The 27,548-nt window shown below is 37.2% G+C and overlaps 1 protein-coding gene across 4 annotated transcripts in view; it reads left to right on the top strand.

Annotated features, from left to right (window-relative positions):
- Positions 1 to 20,073, top strand: part of cnot6l.L (CCR4-NOT transcription complex subunit 6-like L homeolog) — a 37,391-nt gene extending 17,318 nt beyond the window's left edge. For 3 of the 4 annotated variants that reach the window (XM_018244622.2, XM_018244614.2, XM_018244631.2), the window contains 10 exons: positions 353 to 539; positions 1,031 to 1,116; positions 2,684 to 2,773; positions 4,006 to 4,074; positions 6,503 to 6,660; positions 8,534 to 8,688; positions 9,911 to 10,062; positions 11,698 to 11,925; positions 12,712 to 12,914; positions 14,360 to 20,073. In XM_018244622.2, the coding sequence (XP_018100111.1) occupies positions 353 to 539; positions 1,031 to 1,116; positions 2,684 to 2,773; positions 4,006 to 4,074; positions 6,503 to 6,660; positions 8,534 to 8,688; positions 9,911 to 10,062; positions 11,698 to 11,925; positions 12,712 to 12,914; positions 14,360 to 14,572 (1,541 nt within the window). In that variant the 3' untranslated portion in view covers positions 14,573 to 20,073. 4 annotated transcript variants of the gene reach the window in all.
- The last annotated feature ends 7,475 nt before the right edge of the window (positions 20,074 to 27,548 follow it).

The raw sequence follows: 27,548 nt of genomic DNA, 5'->3' as shown, positions 1-27,548 counted from the left end.
CTAAAAAAAACCCAATTGACTGTTTTTGCCTCTAATAACGATTTATAATATCTTTATACAAGGTACTGTTTTGTTATTACAGATAAATAGGAAATCATTTTTAAAAATGTTGATTATTTGGATAAAATGATTCTAAACTAAACTTCCTGGCTAAAAGGGTTTCCGGATAATGGATTCCATACCTGTATATGGTAGGATAAAACCATATCCTAGGTAGGATAAAAGTAGTAAAGTGGGCTAGACAAAACAGGCAAGTGTCTACCTACCTCCATAGTGATTTAAAGTGGTCCAAGAAGTGGAGACCTCATGACTATTCTGATGGTATTCAATTCTTTTTCTTTTTAAATTTTAGGTAGGGTGCGGAGCTTGAGTACGTCGCTGTGGACCTTGACGCACTTAACAGTGTTGCACCTCAGCGATAATAATCTCTCTCGTATTCCACCTGATATCGCCAAGCTCCATAATCTGGTTTATCTGGACCTTTCATCCAATAAACTCAGAAGTTTACCAGCAGAGCTAGGGAACGTAGTGTCTCTCAGGTGAGTTTTTGATTAACAGAAATGTGATGCCAAAAGCAGAGAATCCTTACATCCAGTCAAGTCCCTTAAAACAGTGGTGATTGGCATTAGGACCCAAATGCAAAACTTAATAGCCAGTAAAAAATTAAATGTTCCAATAAGTGAGAATTGAGACCTGGTGCCTGCACTGTGCATTCTTGTACATTGGAAAACTGAATCTGTTTCTGTTGGAGCAGTCAGTCCATTCATGAGAAGGTCAAAACTTGTTTTCAATTCATTGCTAGTGGCATCACCGTGGTCAGTGTCTTCTATTTAAACGTATCTTTAAAATACCCCAAAATCCCTAGTACCTTTATAATAAAAATATTTTGATTGCAGCAGGTTGCTCTGCATATAACTGGGGGGAGGGGGTTATCTGAACTTTTCATTTCTTGCATAGTTGGTATTTTGGCTGCCAGTTATTAGTTTTACTGTGCAAAATATCTAACTTTTCCCCAAAATTTGGTTTTTAGGGAATTGCTTTTAAATAACAATCTGTTACGGGTTTTACCTTTTGAACTGGGGCGACTGTTCAGGCTTCAGACCTTGGGGTTGAAAGGTGAGTGAAATTTTAGTGTAGACAAAGATATTCTTTGTGATCTGTTTTAAAAAATGTGTGGACTGTTTTAGCTTTCTCTATTTTAGCAGAATTACATTTGGGTTCTAAACCGTATTAGAGAGTTCAAAAACCTATAGAGGGGGAAAAAAAGCTCTATTTGTAGGGCTAATCAAAAAAGACCCTCGCCTGCCCAAGAGTCTAGTGCAATAGTACAATTGGTATGCTTGGGTGGCGATATCTTTTAAAAGAGGTATATTTGAAATTAATGTAGCATTTATTTTTTTCTCACACACATGAATTCTGTACTTATTGGACTGTACTTGCTTTAACCCCTTCAGACATTTACACAGCAGTAAATGTGAAACAGAAAGCAATTCTTGCATATTAAGTCAACTAAAAGAGTGCATACAAACAGGGGACAGTATGATATTAAATTTTGCCATATTCAGATAGATAAAAGTATGTGGCTGGACACAAACACACTGTGGGGCTCATTTATAAACCATTTGCAAAATTGTACCTGCGTAGCAACCCATAGCAACCAATTGATGATATTTTCAGCCAGCTGCAGGTTGAGCACTGAAAGCAATCATCTGTTTGCCATGGGTTACTGCCCAGGTACAAATGTGCCCACTGTTTATAAATGAGTCACTTTAAGCCTTTCACTCCATAACTATTTTTGGTTGAAACATGGCTCTCTAATTAGTGTGGTGTTCCAGCAAAATATAATTGCACCAAAAGTTGGTTTCCAACATCAACCATGCTCTAAATATAACTTTAGTCCATACATTTATAAGCCAATAATCAAGGCACTTGCTTCAGTTTGTGTGTTTACCACTAGCACTAGATTCAATATATTATTGATCCCGTGTAAATGCCTTCCTCTGAATCCTTCTGTGTGTGCATTTACCAAATATTTAACACTGGTGCACCAGCCACTTTTTCAGCCCAAATCTTGGTAATATCTTTCAGACTCTTAGGGAATCTTTTACTTGTGGCTAGGGATGCATAGAATACTGGATTTGCATATGCAAATGACAGAAAAGTAGTTTATGTATACTTCACTAATCCTTTTTAGGGATTCGGTTCGGGATTCTGCCGAATCCTTGTGCCTGGCCGAACTGAATCCTGATTTGCATATGTAAATTAGGGACAGGTAGGGAAATCACATGACTTTTTGTCACAAAAGAAGAATTTTTTTCTATGTTTTCCTTTCCTGCCCCTAGTTTTCATATGCAAATTTGGTTCGGTATTCGGCCGAATCTTTCACCAAGGATTCATTGATTTGGCTGAATCCCAAATAGTGGATTCGGTGCATCCCTAATCCTTTTGGTATAAAAAAAATAATAAACTACACTGCTGTTCTTACGGTTTATGTTGGCAATACAGACCATTGCACGTTTCAATAAATTTATTAAGCTAACAAGTTCAAGTTTTGGCAATAGGCCTACCATTGTGTCATTTATAAAAAGCTGAGCCCACCCTTGTAAGGAAAAACCAAACTGCATCATGCACTAGCTATACACGGTTTTAATGGAGATTTTTTTTTGGGATTTGAATTCTGCAGGCAATCCTTTATCACAGGACATTCTTAGCCTGTACCAGGAACCAGACGGGATGCGAAAGCTACTGAATTACATGCTTGACAATCTATCAGGTATGTACCTGGAGTACATACAAAAAAATCTATTTGAATATGTTAATGTATGTATTGTTTGCTAAGTAGATTGAAGCACTCTTACTATCCAGTAAAAATAGAGCTAATTTCAAAGTTGCTAGAATAAAACTGGGTTAATATTCAGAAAATACATCAGTGCTGTAATCCACCATTCTCTTAAACTATAGTTTGACTTAGTTTTATTAACCCCTTTAGGTATTCTAAACTGACCAACATTTCAACCCCATTTCAAAATTCTCACAAGGATTCTGTAATATGTTTTTGTCATTGGTATGCACCATTTCTAAATAAAAATGTCTTTCAGAGTTATTTTAGATTTTATTTTTACTCATCTCTTAGCTATAATTACACTTTAGGTCAAAGTTAACCTGGTCACACAGAACATATTTCCTTTTCCTATAGAATTTTGAGCACTTTAGGATTAAATTCTATAACACATGAGGGTAAGTGTGTATCTATATCCTTTAAGGGTAGGGACACACTGGGCGATTTGGGGAGATTTAGTCGCCTGGCGACTAATCGCAGCGACTTTTCTCCCCGAATGCCTCCCCTCACTCTGCGCCTGGATAAAATGAAAAGTCGCCGGCGCTAATCACACACGGTGATTCGTTTTCCGAAATCGCCCGAAGTTGCCTCACGAGGAAACTTCGGGCGACTTCGGAAAACGAATCGCCGCATGTGATTAGCGCAGGCGATTTTTCATTTTAGCCAGGCGCAGAGCGAGGGGAGGCATTTGGGGAAGATTGGTCGTGGAAAGTCGCGGCGATTAGTCGCCAGGCGACTAAATCTCCCCAAATCGCCCAGTGTGTCCCTACCCTTAAACATACTTTTGAGGAAAGTGATAGATGTAGGAAGAGTCAGCAACAGAGATTCTCTCCAGTATGTGACTGTTTAGGATCACCTCCAAATCAAAATGTAAAAATCACCCTTGTTCATTTGCCATGGCAGACAATGTCTGATTTCTTTTTTGGTCAAGCCAGGGTTACCAAGGGCTGGTAAACTTAAAAGGATCATGTTAAAAAATAGCTGACTGGTTTTATCCATATTTTTATATACTTGGCTTCCTGGACAGTGTATAAGACTAGTTTTAAATTGTTTATGTGCCCATCTTTTTGACTGCAACCACAAAGTAATTAACTGCCAACTTTAAATGTTTACTTTTATTCTGCGTTATTTCATATTCAAATAAAATATGGTTTTGTGTATTGCAGTTCATCCAGAACAGCTTCCTCACAGGCCGTGGATTACATTAAAAGAACGAGACCAAATTCTACCCTCCGGTATCTTCTGCTTCTTTTATTCCCCCCATACAGTTTTGTGTGAAATTACTTAATTGTGCAATAGGAAATTTTATATTTTAGTTTGTCCACTCAGGTGTCTTAATGTAGTCTTTTGTACTAACTTCATTTGCTTTAAGTATTATACTTCTGATAAAAAAATATTTAGAAAAGGCTTGCTTCATATATAAGGTACAGTTAGGCCCATAAATCTTTGGACAGAGACTAATTTTCGTTCTGTAGATTACCACAATGAATTTTAAATGAATCAACTGAACTGCAGACTTTAAGCTTTAATTCAGTGGGTTGGACAAAAATATGCCAGGAACTAAACCCTTTTTTTAACACAATCACTTCATTTCAGGGCTCAAAAGTAATTGGACCATTGACTCAAAGGCTATTTCATGGGCAGGTGTGGGCAATTCCTTTGTTATTATCAATTAAGCAGATAAAAACCCTGGAGTTGATTTGACAGGTGTGCTTGTATGTGGTTGATTTTGCTATGAACAGACAACATGTGGTAAAATAAGCTCTCCATGCAGCTCAAACAAGCCATCCTTAAGTTGCAAAAACAGAAAAAACCCATCCGAGAAATTGCTACGATATTAGGAGTGGCAAAATCTACAGTTTGGTGCACCCTGAAAAAGAAAGAAAGCACTGGTGAACTCGGCAACGCAAAAAGACCCGGACATCCACGGCAGAAAACAGTGGTGGATGATTGCAGAATCATTTCCACGGTGAAGAGAAACTGCTTCACAACAGCCAAACAAGTGAACAACACTGTCCAGGAGGTAGGCATATCGATATCCAAGTCTACCATAAAGAGAAGACTGCATGAAAGTAAATACAGAGGGTGCACTCAGAGCCGGGCCATCCCAGCCAGGCGCCCTAGGCAACCTGGCTGATCATGGCGCCGGCTCAGTGCGTGCTCTGGTGCTCATGTGCGTAACCTCGTTATAGTGCGCATGCCCGAAACTGCACTACGTGCGCGCATGCGCGAAACTATGTGCACGAAAGCGCAATTAAGAAAAAATATCCACGCCAGTCGGGGAGAGACAGGACCGGACATTGGGGTGGGCGACAGAGCAGGTACGTGCCTGGCGCCCCCCCCAGCTTTGTGCCCTAGGCACGTGCCTACTCTGCCTACCCCTGCGTGCACTGCAAGGTACAAACCATTCATAAACCTCAAGAATAGAAAGGCTAGATTAGACTTTGCTTTAAAACATCTAAAAAAAAAAAAAGCCAGCACAGTTCTGCAAAAACATTCTTTGGACAGATGAAACCAAGATCAACTTCTACCAGAATGAAGAAAAAAGTATGGAGAAGGCATGGAACAACTCATGATCCAAAGCATACCACGTAATCTGTAAAACATCGCAGAGGCATTTTGATGGCTTGGGCGTGCACGACTGCCAGTGGCCCTGGGACACTAGTGTTTATCGATGATGTGACACATTACAGAAGCAGCCGAATTAATTCGGAGGTGTTCAGAGATACTGTCTGCTCAAATCCAGCTAAATGCAGTCAAATTGATTGGTAGGTTTAATAATGACCAAAAACACGCAGCCAAAGTAACCCAGGAGTGGAATTTTTTTGAATGGCCAAGTCAGTCATCTGATCTGAACCCGATTGAGCATGCATTTCACTTGTCGAAGACTAAACTTCGGACAGAAAGGACCACAAACAGCAACTGAAAGGCGCCGCAGTAAAGGCCTGGCAGAGCATTAAAAGGAGGAAACCCAGAATCTGGTGATGTCCATGAGTTCAAGACTTCAGGCTGTCATTGCCAGCAGAGGGTTTTCAACAAAGAAATTAACATTTTATTTTCAGTTTTTTAATTTGTCTAACTTTTGAACCCCTGAAATGAAGTGATTTTGTTAAAAAAAGGCTTTAGTTCCTCGCATTTTTATGCAATCTTTTTGTTCAACCCACTGAATTAAATCTGAAAGTCTGCAGTTCAACTGCATCTGAGTTTTCATTTAAAATTCGTTGTGGTAATGTACAGAACCAAAATTTAGAAGAAAGTTGTCTCTGTGTAAAAATGTATGGGCCTAACGGTATACTATACATAGAACCAGTGTAGACTGAGACAGCTTTCAGTTGCAACTCGCTTGTGAAATATACTTGAATAGTGTATGGAATATTAATTTATACTATTTTTATACCACTGTAACTTTTTATTCTGAAAAGTTTAAACTTTGAAGATATGTGTACATTAATACTTTAAACCATATTCATTTTTAACTGTCTCAGACCCATGCACAATTGTGCAAGTGTAATCTCTGAAACACTTTCACATTGGCAGATGGTGCACAACTTGATATATAACAGTTTTCACTTGTAGGTCAATTCAGCTTCATTTGCAAGAGAAGTGATTGCCAGCATTTAAGTTTTTAACCTCAAATCAAGACATTGTTTTATTCTTTTGCAGTTTCCTTCACAGTAATGTGCTACAATGTGCTGTGTGATAAATATGCTACCCGGCAGCTGTATGGCTATTGCCCATCATGGGCATTAAACTGGGAGTATCGAAAGAAAGGCATCATGGATGAGATTATCAGTTGCGATGCAGACATCATCAGTCTTCAGGTAAAGGAGCATGAGCATTATTTAATTATGTGCACACGGGATGCCAGATTCATAGAGTAGATTCCTTAAATTTATTTATTCCTATGCTAAAGATGTTTAAACTCCATAATAACATTACCCTATTTAACGTAACCCAGGCAATGCATGGAGTCTACTTTAATTTGGTATGCATTTATTTCAAGGTAAAAGCTTAGAAACCAATTTTATTTCAGCTTTTACCACATCTAACTTTTTGGTAAAAAAGCTTAGATACACCAAGTTAGCTAACTGTATTTTTAAATATAGTTCATGGAGGAAGAAGGGTAAGGATTTTAAGATAAAGAACGCCGAACTCTGAAAAACACCCTCACATCATGGTGGTGGAACCATGATGTGAGGGTGTTTTTAAAAAGTTCATCGGTCACTTTTTTTTATTAAAATAAATGGCATCATGAGAGTGGAGGTTTATGTAGAAATTCATAAGCAACAACTCAAGACATCAGCCAATACAAGAAATGGCTTGTAGAAGCTTCTGATGTACCAGTTTATCTTGGTTAAATCGCAATGGACCTATGGTTGTATTTAAGGATCTACCTCCATGCCACTTCTTGCTTGCCCTTAATACCAGTGGAAAAGCAAAAAAAAAACAAAATTGTGGACTCACACAAGTACATTTTCTCTTTAGGGACAATTTACAAAAAGCTTAGACCCCCACAAGCATTTATACAAACAACTATTCACAATTATATAAATCTTGGGACCACATAGACAGGAAGGAAGGAAGCTCATATTAACTTGCAGGGATAAACCAACCATTTTTTAAAACAGTTTAGATAACTCACAGGACAGCAACAAAAATAATTTGTGAAGGAGATGGGAGTGATTACTAAAGTATCAACATCCACCATTAATAGTCCTTCATCACCATGGCCTGAAAGGCAAGGTATAATCTCGTGCTAAAGTCTGCCTTTTTCATGTCTGGCTAGAATTTTGTGAGTGATTACCAGGGCATAGACCTAGCATCTGATTGAGAACTCACTGGTCGGATGAAACAAAAATACAATTGTTTAGCCTTAACTGTAAACACCTTGGAGGAAGAAGGGTAAGACTTTTAACACCATCTGAACTGTTAAGCATGGGGGTGGCACCATCATGTGGGAGTATTTTAATGGAAAAGGGACTGGTGAACTTATGAAAATAGATTGCATCGTGAGAGGAAGTTTATGTAGAAATCCAGAAGCAACACCTCAAGATGCCAGCTAGAAACATTTAAGAAAAATGGTCATAGCTTGAAAGCAAGTGTTAATGTTTGACCCCAGGTAGTCTGGTATACTAATATACTAAATAAAAAGCTCAAATCTGTCACTAAGCTATTAATTTGAAATAAAGTAGATATCATATTTGACTTAAAATAGTCAATGTATGATAAGTTGTAAAAAATTGAGTTTGAACATCTTTAGGTATATCCATACTTTTAGAACTCAACTTTATATGCAACTAGAAGGATAACTGAAGCCAAAGATTAACCATAGGTCTTCAGCACAAGCCCCCCTTCTTCCCAACAACTCAAAAGGCCTCCCATTGGCAGTTGCCATGTGTGACTGCTTGACTTCCTGTCTGCTTTCAGCTAACTAACTAAACATCTAGATCAAATCTGCTTGGAAGAATTTCCAAAATTCTTCTGTAACAGCGTGCACATACATACCCAAGATTAAATAATGTGTTCACGCTTTGAAGCTCATGTAATTGCAGAAACTTTTTACTAAGTTAAGTACAGGGATGCCCAAATGTAAAGATCCTAGCAGCCTAGTCTTGCCCAAAGGAGGAAGGCCTATGGTATAGTTCTAGCGTACAATGCCCCTTTATGACCCTTTTCTTTGTTTTTTATTCCTAGGAAGTTGAAACCGAGCAATACTTCACTCTTTTTATGCCAGCATTAGAGGAACGTGGATATGATGGATTTTTCTCTCCAAAGTCACGTGCCAAAATCATGTCCGATCAAGAGAAAAAGCACGTGGATGGTTGTGCAATATTCTTCAGAACAGAAAAGTGAGTACTTGCTGCCAGTTTGATGCTGCCGATAGGTTTGGCTAGGTGCATACCCACAGGTAATTATATATGGCAGATACGTTACTAGTTAATAAAGACTTTAGCAGTGTAGTGTCCTTGCACGTAATGCAAATTGAATGCAGAGCCTATATATAAATAGTATGTATGCAATTTTTTTTAATTTTTAAATCAACAGACTTTCGTGCCAGTGAAAAAAATCTGCACTTTTTTTCATTGTAATTTAAATCACTCTTTACTTGTCCTGTTTTGATGAGTGTATCTGTTACGTGCTGTTAGTTGTATAACAATAGTACCTGAAAGCTTTTTAAAATGATGCCGATGCGTTCCTGAGCTGCAACACACAATCTATGCTTCATGTACCAGTGGTAGATTGCAGATGCAAGTTGGTGTACAGCAGCAGAAGATTGAAAATTCTATAACAAACAATATTATGTTGTAGAAATGTTGCTTCATGATTTAAAGGGGTGATTCACCATTAACTTTAGTATTTTATAGAATGGCTAATTCTAAGTAACTTTTCAATTCACCTTCTTTCTTTTCATTGCTTAGTTTTTGAATTATTTGCCTTCTTTTAAATTTTTCCAGCTCTCAGATGGGGGTTACTGAACCCATCTAAAAACAAATGCTCTATAAGGCTACAAATGTATTGCTATTGCTACTTTTAGTTACTAATCTTTCTATTCAGGCCCTCTCATATTCATAGTCCAGTCTTATTCAAATCAGTGCCTGGTTGCTAGTGTAATTTGGACCCTAGCAACCTGCTGAAATTGCAAACAATTTTGCAGAGCTGGCAAATAAAAATAAAAAAAAAGCGAATTCAAAAACAGCAAATAATAAAGAATGAAAACCAATTCTCTCTACTTCATAGTAAAATTGAATTTGCAGGTGAACCCCTTTAAGTCTTTCAATACTCTGACGAAAAAGTGGTACACTCTTTGATGAATTTATAAAGCTGTTAGGCACAGTAATTTGCAGTGAGTTTTTATGATTCTTGAGTTTTTTCTTACAATTAAAAACATACTTTATTAATGAATAATACATTAGCTGAATAATAAATTTTGTTGTAAGCTTCACTAGGGCAGGGATTGATGTGAATCTCTCAAGTATCTCTCCAAATCTCAGAGGTTGACCATTTGTTTAGATAATTTTTTTAAAAAAAATAAATTGGCGTTTGGATATTGACTGTTATTTATTGTTTTAGATTCAGTCTAGTGCAAAAGCACACAGTGGAATTTAATCAGATTGCAATGGCAAACTCTGAGGGGTCCGAAGCTATGCTGAACAGAGTGATGACAAAGGACAACATTGGTGTCTCTGTTTTGTTGGAGGTGCATAAAGATTTTTCTGGTGCTGGTGAGTTTTTAATAAATATTACAGGATTTATAGATCTAGATTAAACAGGTTTACCTATATATACAGTTTTGTAACCTCCATTGTTGTTGACAAGAGTGCCAAAAATAAGGATCACCGTATCCAATGTGTTGCCAAACATACTAATCTTTACATAACCTTTACATTGAGCATCCTGGTTCCTGTAACCAAACTCTAAATCCAGAGATGTTTTCTGAACTGGGCTACTTGTAGGGAACTGCTACTGAATGAAACTTTTAGTTAATCACCGTTGTGGTTTTTGGATTCACTTTTTTTGTAAATGGCACAGCTCTTTATTTTTATTCTGGTTAATCTAATAATTGGCTTTAGCAACCAGACAAATTGTTTAATGAACAAAAGGCAAAAAAAAGGACAGACACATGCTGCAATTCAGGGAGATTAGTCGCCCAGCAACCAATCTCCTCTTCTTCGGGGTGACTAATCTCCCCGAACTGCCTTCCCGAAAAATCGGCAGTGGAATGGCACTCGGAGCACTTTGTTTTACAAAGTCGCCCAAAGTTTCCTCGTGAGGCAACTTTGGGCGACTTCGGAAAAAGAAGTGATCAGAGTGCCATCCTGCCGGCATTTTCATTCTAGCCGGCGGGGAGGCAGTCGCCGGGCGACTAATCTCCCCAAATTGCGTTGTGTGTCGCTTACCTAAGGCTTGAAATTAAAACAATTAAGAAGTAATAAATAAACAAATACCTTTTGGCTTGCTTTTGTTTCTTACTCTACCAACCAGATAGCAACGTTGAATTGCTAAATAGCAAAAATACAAAACCTACACGATAGAAAAAATACAAAGCGTTGTGTGTCGCTTACCTAAGGCTTGAAATTAAAACAATTAAGAAGTAATAAATAAACAAATACCTTTTGGCTTGCTTGTGTTTCTTACTCTACCAACCAGATAGCAACGTTGAATTGCTAAATAGCAAAAATACAAAACCTACACGATAGAAAAAATACAAAGCATACACTATCTTAAGTTTAAAGTTAGTCCACCTCACTTTATAATATTAGTTGCTATTTTTGCAGATTAATCAGTATAGGTGTGGGATCAGTTATCTGGAATTCCGTTATCCAGAAAGCTCTGAATTACAGAATGGCTATCTCCCATAGAGTCCATTTTTATCAAAATCAAATTTTGAAGAAAAAAAATGTTTTCTGTAATAAAAAGGTACCTTGTACTTAATCCAAACTGATATAATGAATGCTTACGGGAGGCAAAAACAGCCTATTGTGTTTATTAATGTTTACATAAGTTTCTAGTAGACATAAGGTATGAAAATCTAAATTACGGAAATATCCGTTATCCGTAAAACCCCAGATCTCGAGCATTCTGGATGACAGGTCCCATACCTGTACAAACAGTTATTTCGGGTGTGGGTTGGATTCCCAAATATTTGAATGGATCAGGAATTGATCTAGCCTATATACCTATAACTGTAGGCCAGTGATTTTTGCACTAGATTTTTTTGCATAGGCTGAGAGCCAATGATTTAGGTGTATATTACAAATCTTTTCCAGTTAATTTTCTTAGTAAAAATATTTGTTCCTCATTTCTTGAAGGCATTTCTCATGTAACATAAGTTTTCTGTTCTGTATGCTTCTATCCAGGCATGAAACCCCATCACTCATCGGAAAAACAGCTGCTTATGGTGGCAAATGCTCACATGCACTGGGACCCTGAGTATTCAGATGTGAAGCTCATCCAGACCATGATGTTTGTCTCTGAACTGAAAAGCATTATTGAGAAGGCAGCATGTAGGCCAGGGAGTCCCACTCCAGATCCTAATTCCATCCCCTTTGTGTTGTGTGCTGATCTCAACTCTTTGCTAGATTCAGGTGAATAATCTGGAACATTTTACAATCTTCATGTAGTAGTATATTACTGATTGCAAAGCACTTGGCTTGTTCTAATTTCAAAGGAGTACATTTAAATTTAATTCATATGCTGACAATTTGTAACCCAAAAAATACTAAAAGGGTACCTATTCAGAGATCAACTTAAATGGTAATATAAAAGGAAACTTCAGAAAACAGGCAGGTAATCTGTGGAGCAAATTACAATGTAGCATTTACTGCAATTTTTTTTTAAATAGCTGGCATCACTTTAAGTGTTACCATCTTTTGATCTATCTGATATCAGAAATCTACAACATGCAGTACTTTTTGTAAGCACATGAGGATTGAGCATTGAAAGCTAGAAAGTTTTAAAATGCGACTAACTTGGTCCTTGGCTAATCGCTCCTGTCAGACAAGTCCATGTTCTAATAATTGTGTTTTCTCCCTCTAGTGGCCAGCAGAGATCTCTTCACCCTGTAGTGCACTTCTATTCCACTTTTCCTAACCATACTCTAAATCAGTTTCTACCTTCTTGCCTGTATCTTTAATGTATGTTTTGCAGATTATTTAACTATTAAGATCTATTTCAAATGTTTTGTGTCTTTGGAATATCAATTGATGAGTCTGTAAGATAAAAGTAAAGTCACCTAATCTTTTTATAAAAAAATATGCTAATTTGAACATAGTGTGCAGAAGGTACCACTTGCTTTCTATGTAGCAAGAAAGAAAATGAGGAGACTCAAACCATTTGCAGAGTGCTTGATTTTCTCAATTTGGCAACCATAGGTGTGGTGGAGTATCTGACAAATGGAGGGGTAGCCGACAATCACAAGGATTTCAAAGAGCTCCGATACAATGAGTGTCTCACTAACTTCAACTGCAATGGGAAGAATGGGACCCCAGATGGAAGAATCACACATGGCTTCCAGCTGAGGAGTGCCTATGAAAACAACTTGATGCCTTACACAAATTACACCTTTGATTTCAAAGTAAGTACAGAATCCATTATTCTTAAAGAAAAAGTTTTGTTGATTTATAAATATTTTTATATCATTACAGTATTTATCTTATTGTTAAATGATGGCATACACACACCTATGATAATTCATGATAAATCATGATAATTTATGGATCTCTCTGTCCTGGGAATTTCTGAACAATTTATAAGCTAGGTAGGATGTAGGAGTCAGTCATACAAGCCTGATTTTATCTGAGGTTATTTGATTCTATACATAGCAGCAATCCCCTTATCTCTTCTGCAAGCTTACTGGCAGGGAATCTGTTGCATTCAATGGCAAGGTAGTTTGCTTCTTTTAAAACTTCTTGTTCAACGCTTTGCTAAACTGACAAGACCAACATTCCTATTAACAATAGATGCTTAGATTAATATCTCCATATGTATTTTAACTGTCTAGTGTCAAACATAAAATTCTTGCTGATGGCACAGAAGAGTGACCAATGGACCTTTCAGCAAAATGCGTTGAACGGAAGATTTGTTCACTACTGTTTCACTGGATGGCAGTGTTGGACAAAGTGTCCTATTTGCCATTAGTACCTCCCTGAATGGAATGTGTGTGAAATCTCATTGGGTAACAGTTATTGGGGCAAATTCACTAACCGGCAAAAATTCACCAGTGCCGGCTTCGCCCACATCGCAACACTTGCCAGGCGTAAATTCACCTGGACAACGATAATTCACGAAAATCCGAAGTTGTGCACAGGGTACTGAACGCTGGCGAAATTACGCTTTGCAGTTCGAAGTTACGCTAGTGTTGGCTAATTGGCATACGGCGTGCAAAGTACAATGGCCATATATGTTGCAGCAAATACATAACACTACACAAGGCCAGGGAACCTTAATAAAATTATATAAAGTTGTTATAATGCCCTACACATGTGCCCACAGTATAGTTTAGGTGCCATATGTTGGCAAATGTAGGGGGGAAGCAGAGTACCCCCAAAAAAAGTTACGATCAGTCTATCACCCTTTAAAGCTCTTTTAAATAGAATGGATTGAAAAGAATTGCATTCAGCCGTATTTATTGTGCAGTGTATCTGTCAGAACTTCATAAGGCCAACTTTATCTGTAAAAGCAACTACTGTAACAAACTAGCTTAATTCTTTTTTTGCCGCTGTTAAATTGCCATGACAAAAGGGTTATTTTGTTGAAATATTTGAATTATAAATATATTTAAATTTTTTTTTTTTTTTTTAAATTCTACCAAAGAGCAAACACTTATCTCATAGGAATGAATTGCTCTGGAATGAGGAAAAAATTGTTATGAAACTTTGTCACCTACAGTAAAAATTCCTTGTAAATCGCTTAGTTGTCAAAAAAATGGTTTGATTAGGAGAAAAAAAAAAACACGATTAAAAAAAGTGCATTTAGCCCATTATGTGTCAATTAACTAATTTTCCCCCTCTCCTTTGCCAGGGTGTTATTGACTACATCTTCTATTCCAAGACACATATGGACGTTCTTGGCATCCTGGGGCCTTTAGATCCACAATGGATGATGGATAACAACATCACTGGCTGCCCGCACCCCCACATCCCTTCTGACCACTTCTCACTGTTAACGCAGCTGGAACTCCACCCTCCATTACTGCCTATCATTAACGGGGTGCACTTGCCAAGCAGGAGGTAGTGCTGGCTTAGGGCTGAGCACCTGTTCTCATGGACCTGTACAGCTGTTAAAATGAGTCTGTAGGAGTGAAGTATGGCCAACCTTAAGCTGCTTTCTCACAGCTACTTCCCTTCTGGCAATGCAGTGATTCTGCGTGTCATGTCAGGGAGGAAATATTTTGGCATTAGGGCTGGTACAGAATCTGTCCTCCCTCCGCCCCTTTTGTGTTTGATTCTTTTAATGTGCTTACTGTTTTATTTCCTAGCGCCCGTTCTCCTTGCAAACAACACAGCTTGCAAGAACTTCTATGAATGTGATTTCCAATTCATTATTTTTTTTTTTTCCTTTTCATCTTTGATTTGCTGAATCCTGTGAAGGATTACATTAAACTACTTGGGCAATAGAGAGCATTTCAGGCCGCAGAATCTCTCTAATGTCCAATCCATTGATGAACTTTCTTCCCTGTTCCCTTTTAGTTGCCGTTACCATGTCATACAAATACAGGTCATGTGATAATTGCTTTTATTCCGTTCTTGAGAGTAGCCTAGGTTTTGTTTTTTTTTTTTGTTGCACGTACTCCCACGCAGTGTATTTGACAGGAAATGGTAATGCAGAGGTTGAATTAGACAGTATCCTATTTTGAGCTTTTTCAGTTACTTTTCCATTTCCCAAGGAGACATGGAGAGCCACAATGTATAGCATTTCCATGTGTCTCCTCTAAATTACACAGCTGATTTTACCCCTGTCTTACTCTTTCCCTCATCATTTGTGAGGTTCATTTTCATCCTTAAGAGACTTCACCTTCTAAAGCAGTCTGGCATAATGTTCCACTTGGCTGGGTAGAATGATTTCTGCATTCTATAGTTATTTGATGCTGAAGGCAGCTTGGATTTGTAATAGCAGCAACTAGTGGCAGAATTTTGTCATTGTCACACCACGCATTCCAGTTTGCATTAATCCAGAATATTCACATGTTGCTAAATACAGTATGGGAACTCGCAGTATTTTTAATACCATTTTTTTTGTTTATGTCCTCTGGCAATGTAAGGCCAAACAAAGCTTGGGAGGCTAACCCCGTAACCAAAGATACAATTTTTGTAAACAAAGTGTATAAACCAACATGTCATAAACACTTTTCCTTGACACTTTTCATTGCATTCAGACCTTTGCACTCTAATTAAAACAACTTACAAATTTTTTTTCCTCAGAGCCAAATCACATATGATGTATGATCACCAAATATTATGGACGTTAGCGTAACAGTTGTTGGAAAGAGAAGGAATGTATGCTGGAATTCTAGGTGCATTCAATTGAGAGAACTTAGATTTTTATCCAGAGGCGAAAGGTCTGTACCATCTGCTATATCCCGCTACAGCATAGCCCTTATTTTAAATGCCAACAAGCCTTTTTGTAGTAGTTTCCATAAACTAGCCTAGGCCTAGTTCCTAAAGTTGGTGTTTGCATATGTTATATCCATGCACAGATCTAAAGTGATTTTAATGTTGCCAGATCTTTATTGCTTTTCACTCCCTGTTTTGAATTATAGGTTAGTGCAAGGTTGTATTAAAAAAAAAAATTAAAGCAGTTGCTGGGACGCCTGGTTATGAAGGGGTTAAGCAGTTATGGTGCTGTTTTCCCATTTATTAAGAACTGCACCAGCTAAAGGCCCTTAGATGCAAAACTCTCTGTACTTCTTTGATGTTCTGCTTTTTTTGCTGCTACAGGATGTTTTTATGAAATCTATATATATTTAATATATTTTGGGGGATTTTTGTTGTAACTTTTTTTAAAGAAAACGTTTGCACTTTATTGCTTCGTGCCTCACAGTGTCAAAACTTCTCAAAAGGAAAAGATTATTTTTCAATCTGAGGCCAATTCATCTTGTCATAGCTTGGGCAGGTCTTATCTAGTATGATTTGTGACCTCTTTGGGGCTGATGGGGAAAAAAAAATTTGTCTACTAACAAGATCTCTTTATGGTATATATTTGGGCAGCTCTGGAAGATCCCTGGTGCCATATATCTTAGAGAATCTTGGTTTTCCCTAAACTTTTCCACCTTAAATGCAGCTTAAAACACTACTAAGGATTGTGTTCTCTAACTATCCAAATACCTAGTTTATTTAATTCGGAAGTTTATTTGTATGCGCCTCTTAAATGTAGACCAAGGAAGTGAAATTAATTTTAGATCTAGTCCTGAGAAATGTATAGTGGTAAAGCTAACACACCTACTAAAGTAACCAAGCTAGACATGCCTCAAACCTGCATCCCAGCAAGGCTCTTCCTTGATATACAGAGAGCTTAGACAGTTCCCAGTTTAGTTCATGATGTCCTGGAACAGGGCCATTCCAAAATTGCTGACATATCTAGCTATGTCCTGCAGAATTGTATTGCCCCTTAAAACTTCTAACACACAATACTGTAGCAAATAAGTCCAGACTTTGTTTTGCTAATACAATCAATGGTGAAATGACTTTGCCACGAAAAAATGGTACTTGTACCTTTTAGCTCCTGGGTGGAATAAAATGGCAGCTATAACATTTGATAAAATCTTTTCTTTATTTGGCCTTCGTGAAATCTCTTAAGGCTTTTTAGCTTTTAATAGTATAACCCCCTCCCCCCCAAAACAGTATTTGCCTTTTGAGAAAATTGCACATGTGAGCATTGCTTGTACTGTAGATATAATTGGCTATATTTGTTGCTTTTTAACCCCTTCACCACCAGCAGTCCACAACTAATTCATATGATCCTTAAAATACTAAAGGGAAGAATCATGTAGCATTGACTTTTATTTCTTTTTTTTGCTCTTGCTCTCTGGTAGGTCCAGCGGCACATTTATCTACCCTGTTGTTTAATTCAGTTAATTTCTTTGAAAATCTAAGTTTGTTATTCCTTTTAAAGCTGGTAATCTTGCATACATAGAGATGATGTGAAATAAAACTTCCTTTTTATATTGACGTGAATGAATTGATGAACGCTATAGTGGTCATACCTCATGAGATTAAATAGTATTTTTTTAAGAAATTAATTGTTTGTTGTATAAAGAGGGGAAAAGTCAGTTTGTGACATGTCTGGGACCTGTTTAGTTTTTTCCTTCCCTGGTTGTTCTGCTTGAATGTATAGGGATTTATCTTCACAAATATATACCAGTAAGCCAACAGTACAAATTGAATCAAAACAGTGAAAAGATTTTTTTTTTTTGCTTTGTGTCGACCTTTTATCTTTATGAATCTGTGCCATATGCATGATGCAACAGTACCTTTGCCAAGAACCATACTAGAGAAATGAATGGTCCTTAGGTGCAGGTTTAACTCATTTCATGCTACTTGCACAGACCATACTCCAGTCACTGTTAAAGGAGCACTACTGCTAAACTGCAACTTGCGCTTGTATGAAATTTCATTGGTGTTATGAAGAATAGAGGGAAACTAACCGAAGAAGAAACTACAATTTAACCGCAAGATGTTGTTTAGTATTTGTGCTGTTTTAAAAAAAACAAAAACTTTCATTTGTTCTTTCTTTATTGCGCTTGGTTTTGCATCCAAAATATTTGCACAGGCTTGTTTGTTTTGAAAATCAATAATGCCTAAATTTTTTTCTAGTGATATTTTCCATACAAAGATTAAAATAAAGCTGATTTTTTTTTTTTTTTAACTCCTCCTCCCAAACTTTGTTTAGTGTCCCTGTAATCTTCTATGTTGGCAACAAACGTTTGCTTCAAAGACTTCATGCACTCAATTGCATTGTAGAACTTCCATATGGCATCCTTTTTATTGTGAGAAGTCCATTAATGTCTAATATTTCCAAGTACGTAAGCGGATAATATTGGACGGTGGTTGGAAAGCTTTTGTGTCTTTCCCCTTTCACCTGTACAGTTGAGACTTCAAAGAGCCAGTTTCTCTATTTCAAAGCAAATCTAAAGGCATCCAATGAAATCAGGATGGGATTTAAAGGGACATTTCCATACTAATGCCTATTACGTTGTAATGTCATGTTTCCAAGGGATTACATAATGAAATGTGAACCTAACTGAAAGACATACAAATTATTCAAAGGAAGACTGCAATATATATTTTGTCAAGCGAACAGGTTTGGAAATGTTTGTAGTTGTGTGATATTTGCTGTCCTGCGGCTGCCTCAGGGCCAGACTTCTTACTGGAATAAGGTATTCAAATGTTTCTCACATGTTTTTGTTTCACAATTATCTGGTGTCAAGTTTTTAACCAGCAGCACTGCCGAAGGAAGCAGATCAATAAAATTAAAAAAAAAAAAAAAAAAGTAAAATCCTGGCCCTATTCAAGGGTGGTGATTTTTTTTAATGAAAGTGATTTTATGTAATAAAAGAAACTGTATGAGATAGCTATTTTCTATTTCTGTGTGTATTAAACTGGTGAAAAAAAAAATTGTCAATTCTCTAACAACGTATATTCTTGACTGGCACAAAATCTTGCGATATGTCCACATTTTTATACACATGACATAACCTCTTTCTCTCCATGAGCAAGTAATTTACCTTTAAAGCTTATCTTAGTTGAAGGAAAAACCATCTACAGGTTTATTTTCCTTATGTGGCCACATATATTTGAACCAGCTCAGATTCCATTCTCTGTGAGCATTTAATCCTGCAGCCATGAAGTTTGTTTACGGCTCGTTTTTTTGTTGTAATCGGTTCTTTTATAGTAACGTTTGTATTGCCTGCTTTGCTTTCTTGGTATGAACTGCAAATAGGACTTCAATACCTTGCTGGAAGCAAATGGAGGAAAAGAACTGTATGTTGAGGAGTGAATAAACAACCATTATAACGCAAATGTATGTACACCACTGTGCCCCTTTAAATCCAGCAACTTTCTAAGGCTGATGAACCATTGGTTCCCATAACACTTCTGCCAGCAAAGTGCTCTGATCAGTCATTTTGTGAAAACTAGAGCACTATAGGCTGTCCGGTATCCCCCCATAAAGATGCATGTATTCAGAATCACACAGCAGCAACACAAATTCTTGACATCCACTTTTTTTTTTTTTTTTTCATCCTAAACTCTTAAGGCCCTGCTGCAACATTTTCTTAAAAATAAACATTGTTGGAAGGTAAAAATGCAAGGGCAGGGTTAAGAACCATTCTTATTGATTCTCCCCCCTCCCCTTTATTTTGAACTAGTTACCATGATGAAGTGAAAAGTGTTTACAAGTAATGCATAGACTAGTCTGTAAAGAGGTAGATCTTTACACACAAGGCCAAAACTGCACACTGGCTAGTGATAATTGTGACCACCACATTTCCAAGTATGTTGAACTGCTGTCTTACTGCATCTTGCTCCATGTTTTTTTTATGGTCTGTTTATTGTCCTTTGTCCACAACAGTAGTGACGTTTAGGATTGTTTAAAGCTTTATGGGAACTATTTTATCAGCATTCTTAATGTTTCATTGCAATTAAAATGTGTCTGCACCAGTATGACTGCTTTCTATTTTGCTCACTTTCATATACCATGAGCTTGCCCAAATTAAACAAATACAAAGCTCCACTTTACCGTTTGTTTCCATTGTTTTTTTCTGTCATACTGCCAAAGTTCGGTCTTATTTGTGCTCTCATTTTAGAGTGGCTTAATTCAAAATGGCCTATTATCATAGGGGAGAAAATATAACCTTGCACAACCCCATTCCCGATATATCATGTCTTTTTGCTTGCAGTCTCCTAAGTAAAAAGCTAACCTTTGTGATCAACATAAATGTGTGAGTTTTTTTCTTTCTCTTTGGAAATCTTATAGCCAAAATAATTAAAAGCTCATGTCACTTGATTTAAATGCATCCTATAGAAAGAAGTGAAGGGTATACCTGTTGACCAGGATGCCTTCCACAGATTCTCCAGCTTTAATTGCCCCACATAGGGCTGCACTCCTGACATTGGGGAAGCTATTTCATTGCTGCTCAAACATCACTATAAGAGGCCCATTTTTCAAAGGTTGAATTATGAATTCATATGGATTTTTTTTTTAAATTCAAATATACTCTCAATTCGACTGGGAGGTTAAGAACAATTTAGAATGGGTAATATTCAATCCAAAGGTTCCGACCCTAAAATTCGATTCGTAAAAATCAGATTTTTTTTCCCCCCAAAAAAAAAACAAAAAAAAACCTCGAATGTCAGGAACGTTATCAACATCTCCAAAAAGCTCAGCGGACCTCCGCCATTGACTTGTACATGAACTCTGCAGGTCTTAGGTGGCGATTATTCAAATTAAAACTGTTTCCATGGTCGAGGTTTCACATTCGAATAGGGGGATTAAAATTTGAATGTGTGAATTTTTATACTTGAAAAAATCATGTTGACTGTTCGACCCTTGATAAATCTTCCCCTAAATGTACTTTTACAATATTTCCTGTAAGACCCATTTATCTGCAAACAGTTGTTTTTACCTCTCAATTTTTTAGTGGTGCTGAGGAACTTTCTCTTCCTATCCTCAAGTGAAAGATGTAGAAACATGTCTCGAAAGTACCCGCCACAGTCAAAGTATTAAAGGGGACCCGTCACCCCCAAAAATATATTTAAAATCCTTTTTTATCACATAAGTCAAGCAAAATTAACTTTTTTACACTGTATAAATTATTTGAATCTTGTTTCCTTCAATCTGGGAATTCATAATTACAGCAAGCAGGCAGGAGCCATTTTGTGTACATTGTTATTAAGACAAGCCTTGTATCATCTCAAAATCTTATTTGTGCACCAGAATGGGGGACCCGATGTCCATCCCCATGCCCTGGCTACACAATTAAATAGTGAAGAGAACGAGGGAATGTGTGGAGAGCAGTGACATCTAGGAAGTGCTGAATGGAAAGTGAAAGTAATTGTCTGCCCCGCCTCTACGCCTAGGCATAGAGGAGGGGCAGCCAATATTTGATTGACAGCTGAGATTTTTAAACTAGCTCACAACAGCTATAAATGCTTTAATAAAAAAAAGAAATTGGATTTCATGTTTAATTTGAAAAGGACTTTTATTATACAGCTTTTTGTGTCTGGATGACAGGTCCACTTTAAGAAGCCAGTGCCCAAAGGAATAACGGATCTGTTTAAAGGAATATTCAGCTTCTTTTTCTATCCAGCAGCATGTTACCAATTCAGTTTGTTGTATAGCTGAACATTATTTGTGCATTTCAGTGCAGCTGGTGAAAATAATCCGCTTTGAACTTTCATATTTTAGGAATTAGTTATCAGGACACAGTGGGGTAATAAGCGTAAGAAAGGCACCACATATAACAATAGCAGCCTGTAAATAGCTGTTCTATAAAAAAGAAGGGATTTGTATATTTGCATTTCTTTCACAGCCATTAGCCATTTTTTTCTGCATTCAAAACGAAAAATCAAGTGATATGATGCTTTTTTTTTTTTACCTTAATTCTTAAATCTATAATTCCTCTTAACCATTTTCCCATAAATGTTATGCTAATGTATATGTACCTTTTTACCAGCAAAGCATCTGTTCTGTATGCCGTATTATTGCCTACAAGAGATTAATTACCCAGTGGTGATGTGTTCCATTGTGTTAGTCTCAGGCCTGGTATTTTAGAAATCTTTCCAGTTCAGCTGTAAAATGTTACATAAAACATCACAAAATTGTGTGTGTATATAATTTGTTTGCTACCACAGTTGTAGAAAAATAATTTCTGTTAATATGCATCCCCCTAATTTAGAATAGCCCACATACCTTCTATAACTATTGCCAAACTACAAGAAGCAGCATTCCCTACCATGACATCTAACGGTAATTATGTGGTGGTGGTAGCTATGCCATATTTGGGCCCTAGCTTTAACTGCCAGAACTGCATTCCAATGCAGGTATGGGACCTGTTATCCAGAATGCTTGGGACCTGGGATTTTCCAGAGAACGGATATTTCCGTAATTTGAATCTTCACTCTTTAATACTAGAAAATCATGTAAACATTAAACATATAAGAAAATTCACTGGCACCCAAGATGTGTTCGCAGGGAGAGCCTTTGCAGTTTTAATAATGTCCGCATTATTAAAACTGCAAGGGCTCGCCCTGTGAACGCATGTCCTGTGTGCCAGTGAATTTTCTTATACGCTGTATTGGAGGTTGCTGTACTTTCTATCATTGTGCGCCAATCGAAGTTTGGGTATTTATGGTGTGCGTTTGCGTCTCATTCTTTGGTGATCATTAAACCCAATAGACTGGTTTTGCTTTCAATAAGGATTAATTATATCATAGTTTGAAACAAGTACAAGTTCCTGTCTTATTATTACAGAGAGAAAAAGAATAATTTTTTAAAATTTGGGATATCTGTATAAAATGGGAGTCTGTACCCTTTCCGTAGTTCGGAATCTTCTGGATAACTTGTTTCCGGATAACTGATCCTATACCTGTATTATTCCTTTATCTCAAAGGTGAGGGATGCTGCTATTCTACAGCTTGGAGACATGATTTCTGTCCTAGAAATAATCCATACTCTAAACTTCATTCCCAAGGCTAATATATTTTCTTTATTGTGCTAATATATTTTCTTTATTGTGCACATTTCTATGTATTTGTTTCTATGCAGCAGGCTGGTTGAACCTGAAGACTGGTGGTCACTGCCTGCTTTGCAAGACATTGTGGAGGTGTGTTTGGTTACACAGGCCATATATATACCATTGAAGTATGATAGCACATATCCTGTGGCCTGGGACCTTGCACAGCACCTAAATGTTGCAATGTCTGTTAACATTCACTTTTAACAATATAGACAAATACAAGATTCCTCTGCACTCAACCCATTATCAATATATTTAAGACAGAGACATTTTGTGCATACTGCTACTGAAAAATGCCTTACCCTTTAAACAAAACAGTTTTGTTTTGTTTAAAGGGTAAGGCATTTTTCAGTAGCAGTATGCACAAAATGTCTCTGTCTTAAATATATTGATAATGGGTTGAGTGCAGAGGAATCTTGTATTTGTCTATATGTATTTTGTGGTCACACCCTCATTGCACCCCCGCCTAATGTTTTTAAAAACTAGTGGTGAGCACAACTTTCCCTTGTTCACTTTTAACAACAAATAAGGGTGTTAAAGTATAGATATGTTGGTCCAATGAAAGCTGCTTTAACATGCAAAATATGGGGACATTGTACTGTTTTCTTGTTTTGAATATTCAATATACAGCTCTGGTGATTTTATTAACATGCCACCTTTCAGAAATATTAAAATAATGGTGCCTGAGCTTACCATACACAAGTTTTATTTTTGCTTTTTGATAGTCCTGCTATGTATAGCATTGTTCAAAGGTATTAAAACTGAAATTGTACCATTGATCGTGTGGCTACTAGAAGTTTAATGTTATCCAAATATGCAAAACTCATCCTTTGCAATGGTTCTATGTTGCAAAGCATTTTGGAATGTAAATTGTAATGGGGGGGGAAACTATCACCAGCCATTTTAACGTTTTTTGTATTTACTGCAATTTAATACACTGAGCATCTGGATTGCACAGCTCAGCTATTTTTGGCAATATATGTATAGATTTAAAAAAAAAATGCTGTGTGCTCTGGAGACTCTCTAGTATTATAAATAAATGTGAACAATACAAAATCCAACCTGAGAGTTGCACTGTTAATCCTGCTTTCTAGACTTGTGGCAGCTGAAGAGGGGACGAGATGCGGAAGAACCTCAAACTACTATTTCTGATGACAAAATACTTTATCTTTTCTGGAGATCGGGTACTGCTCGCACATAATGTATAGGGCTAAATAATTGCTTGTTTCCTTGTGTACTTTTTTACCCCCATCTATGTAGGCAATAAATGGCCATTTTGCAACTGCATATATTTGTCTGTCTTTTTCTAATTGTTAGAACAGCTAATTGTACAAATGCAAGACTCGAGTTGGCGCTAACATCATTTGCTACACAATGTACAGAAACCTCTAGGGAAGGAGAAACAAACTAGGGCAAAGTGTTTGATCTAGATTTGTCAGCAGAAAACATTCCATAGACCTCCATGGAACTTTATCTGCTGATGCTTATGAATCGGTCACTTTACCCTGATTCTTCCTTTGATAAATATTACTTCTTTTTTTTTTTTTTAATATGATCTCTAGAGATATTGAGACCTATTCATCAGGGTGACCGTTCTCCACAAAGATTTTACCTGTTTATGGGTAGAACTCCACGGTGCGGCTCAAGAAATCGCAGGTAAGAACTACATTTATCCAACTGTCGTCTGATGCTGCATTTTCATGACAGTTGGATAAATGTAGTTCTTAACTGCGATTTCTCCTTCACTTCCTGTATCTACAGAACATCCGACACATTGCATGCATTTCATCGCATGGCGATGTGCCGGCTTGAGTCGCTCCAAGTTCTACCCTATATTGGGCTCATGTGCAACACCTGTAGTAGCACTTAAGTATATGTGCTTCATAATTTAAATACATTTCTGAAGCTACTTATGTTTGCCATATGCTATGAAGCACAAACTATAATGGAATGCAACACTGTGATGACAGTTGTAAGTTAAAGGATGCATGGAGTTTCTGAAATTGCTGAATTTCTTACTTATTTAGTGGAAAGGGGGTGATTTTTCCCTCTTATAGTGATGGGTCAGTCTGAACCCAACCCTAATCCTACTACTTCCCAACTCGCACCTAACCCAGCCCAAAGTCATCTTTTATTTAATGATCTATGTCTGACTCAAATGCCCTCTGATGACTCATGTGTGGCAGTGTCGGACTGGGATACTAGAGGCCCACCCAAAAACTTAGGGGATACTAGGGGCCCACCAATTAATCTTAGACCAGGGGCCCACTCTACCTCTCCTTTTTTCCCTCTCCTCACTCAACCTCTATTCTCCTAGTCTCTTTTCTTTAAATACTATACTCTATTTTTCCAACTATTTAGCCTCTTTGTTCTCATAGAAATCGGGAATGGCCATGAAATAGGTCAAATGTTTAGCAGCATGAGGGCCCACTGACACCTGGGCCCACCAGGAGTTTTCCTGATATCCTGGTGGGCCAGTCCGACACAGATGGATGGGATCAATACTCTTGCATCACCAAAGGGGAGGGGTCACTTGAAACTTGACCCACCCAAATGAGCACCTGTGGCCTGAACCAGCCCAACCTACAGCTTTCAGGTCAACCTGCTTATCGATAATTTCTGGTTTCTAGGACAAAGTTGCTAACTGCCATATTTGAGTTTATTTCAGTGAAGGACAATAGGGCAAATTTAAGATTACCATGTGCACTGGGGTGTGATGAAATGCATAACATCCACTGTAAAAGTAAAAATGTGAATTCAAACTGTTGGAAGTTTAGTGAATATTAAGGTTTCACAAAAAGTAATTAACTCAGATCCTGTGTATATATCTAAAATCCCTTCCATAGACATAAAACGTCTGCTGTTTGCCAAAAAAGAAATAGAAATATTCCAGGAGTACCAGGAAATGGGTTCCAATTTATTCTGTTAATCTTCAATTAAAGGAAAACTATACCCAAACAATGTAGGTCTCTATTAAAAGATACTGAGTAAAACAGCTCATGTGTAAAACCCTGCTTCATGTAAATTAACCATTATCATAATAATATACTTTTTTAGTAGTATGTGCCATTGGGTAATCATAAATAGAAAATTGCCATTTTAAAAAAATAAGGGCTGCCCCCTGAGATCGTAAGATTCACTGTGCACGCATACAAACCACATGTAAGTTCACATGAGCCGATTAACAGACAGAGTTCTGCCTTTTGCTTCCTCACTTCTTCCTGTTACAGTTAGTGTTGTAGTATTTCTGGTCAGGTGATCTCTGAGGCAGCACAGATAGAGTCATGAAATGGTGGTTCAAGGCAAGAGATGTAAAAGGGCAATATTTATGTAAATATATACCAGTTTGGTAAGATTCTTTAATATGTCATTCAATTTGATATAAACTATCTGTTGCTTAAGTATTCATTTTGGGGGTATAGTTTTCCTTTAACTATGTTCTGTGTATACAGGATAATCAGTTGATGGAACTCTGAGATGACTTCTCATTTTCAGGTAGGGGTTCTTGTAGTACACATTTTAAGGGACAACTGACATCACTAAGTGCAGTTTAAAAGGATATATTTTATTAGGTATTGTGCGGAGAGATTATGCAATGCTTTTAAAAGCGATAATACACAATAAGCAACCCCTGTCACAGGGTAGTTTTCAGTACAGGTTAATTATGACTCTTCTAAAAACAGAACTTAAATGATCAATCTATACATTCTAATAGTGCTTAACAATAAGAAAGTCAAATTCAAAGTGAAAACAGCTAATTCAGAGAAATGTAATTATATTGCTGGAAAAGCTATCGCAGCAACCACAAAAAAAACTAGTGGAGCTAATGTGTGTGAATTTGTTGTGCGATCTGGAAACCCATTATCCAGAAAGATCTGAAATACACTGCAACCTAATAGTGTCCAATTTAAATGTATTTTTATCTGAAATAATACAGAAACCTGTCCTTGATATTGACATCAATCCAAGTTGATACAAGTTACCTTAAAGGGACAGTGACACTTTGCAGGCTCCATCTCTGTGTATCTGCAGTGAAAAATACAGCTTCCACATGAGTGCAGGTACACATTTTTGGGCCAATCTCCACTCCATGTACCTGCATGAGGAACCAATACTTTTCACTACAGAGATGCAGAAAGAAGCTGATTCTTATCTGGACTGTGCTGCTCTGGTCTGGACTGGGATTCAAAATAGGCCCTTGCATTTATAGCAACTATAGTAACTATTTATAGAATAGTTATTGCTAATAAAGAAAATCTCAAAACCAAATTTGTAACTATCACATTAAGACATAATGCTCCCAATTACAGACCCCTTGTCCAGAAACATCAGATTCTAAGCAATAGATCCCATCCCTGGGTACATATATAAATGTTTGCGAAAATGGAAAAACCCCACAGCACTGTTTGAGAGTAGAACAATGTTACATAGGATTATTAAGGGAAAAAAATGAATTGTGGAACAGTAGTCGCATAC

Source organism: Xenopus laevis, chromosome 1L (genome assembly GCF_017654675.1).
Source record: "Xenopus laevis strain J_2021 chromosome 1L, Xenopus_laevis_v10.1, whole genome shotgun sequence".
NCBI classification, from domain to species: Eukaryota; Metazoa; Chordata; class Amphibia; order Anura; family Pipidae; genus Xenopus; species Xenopus laevis.
This window is presented reverse-complemented; position numbering and strand designations above follow the sequence as displayed.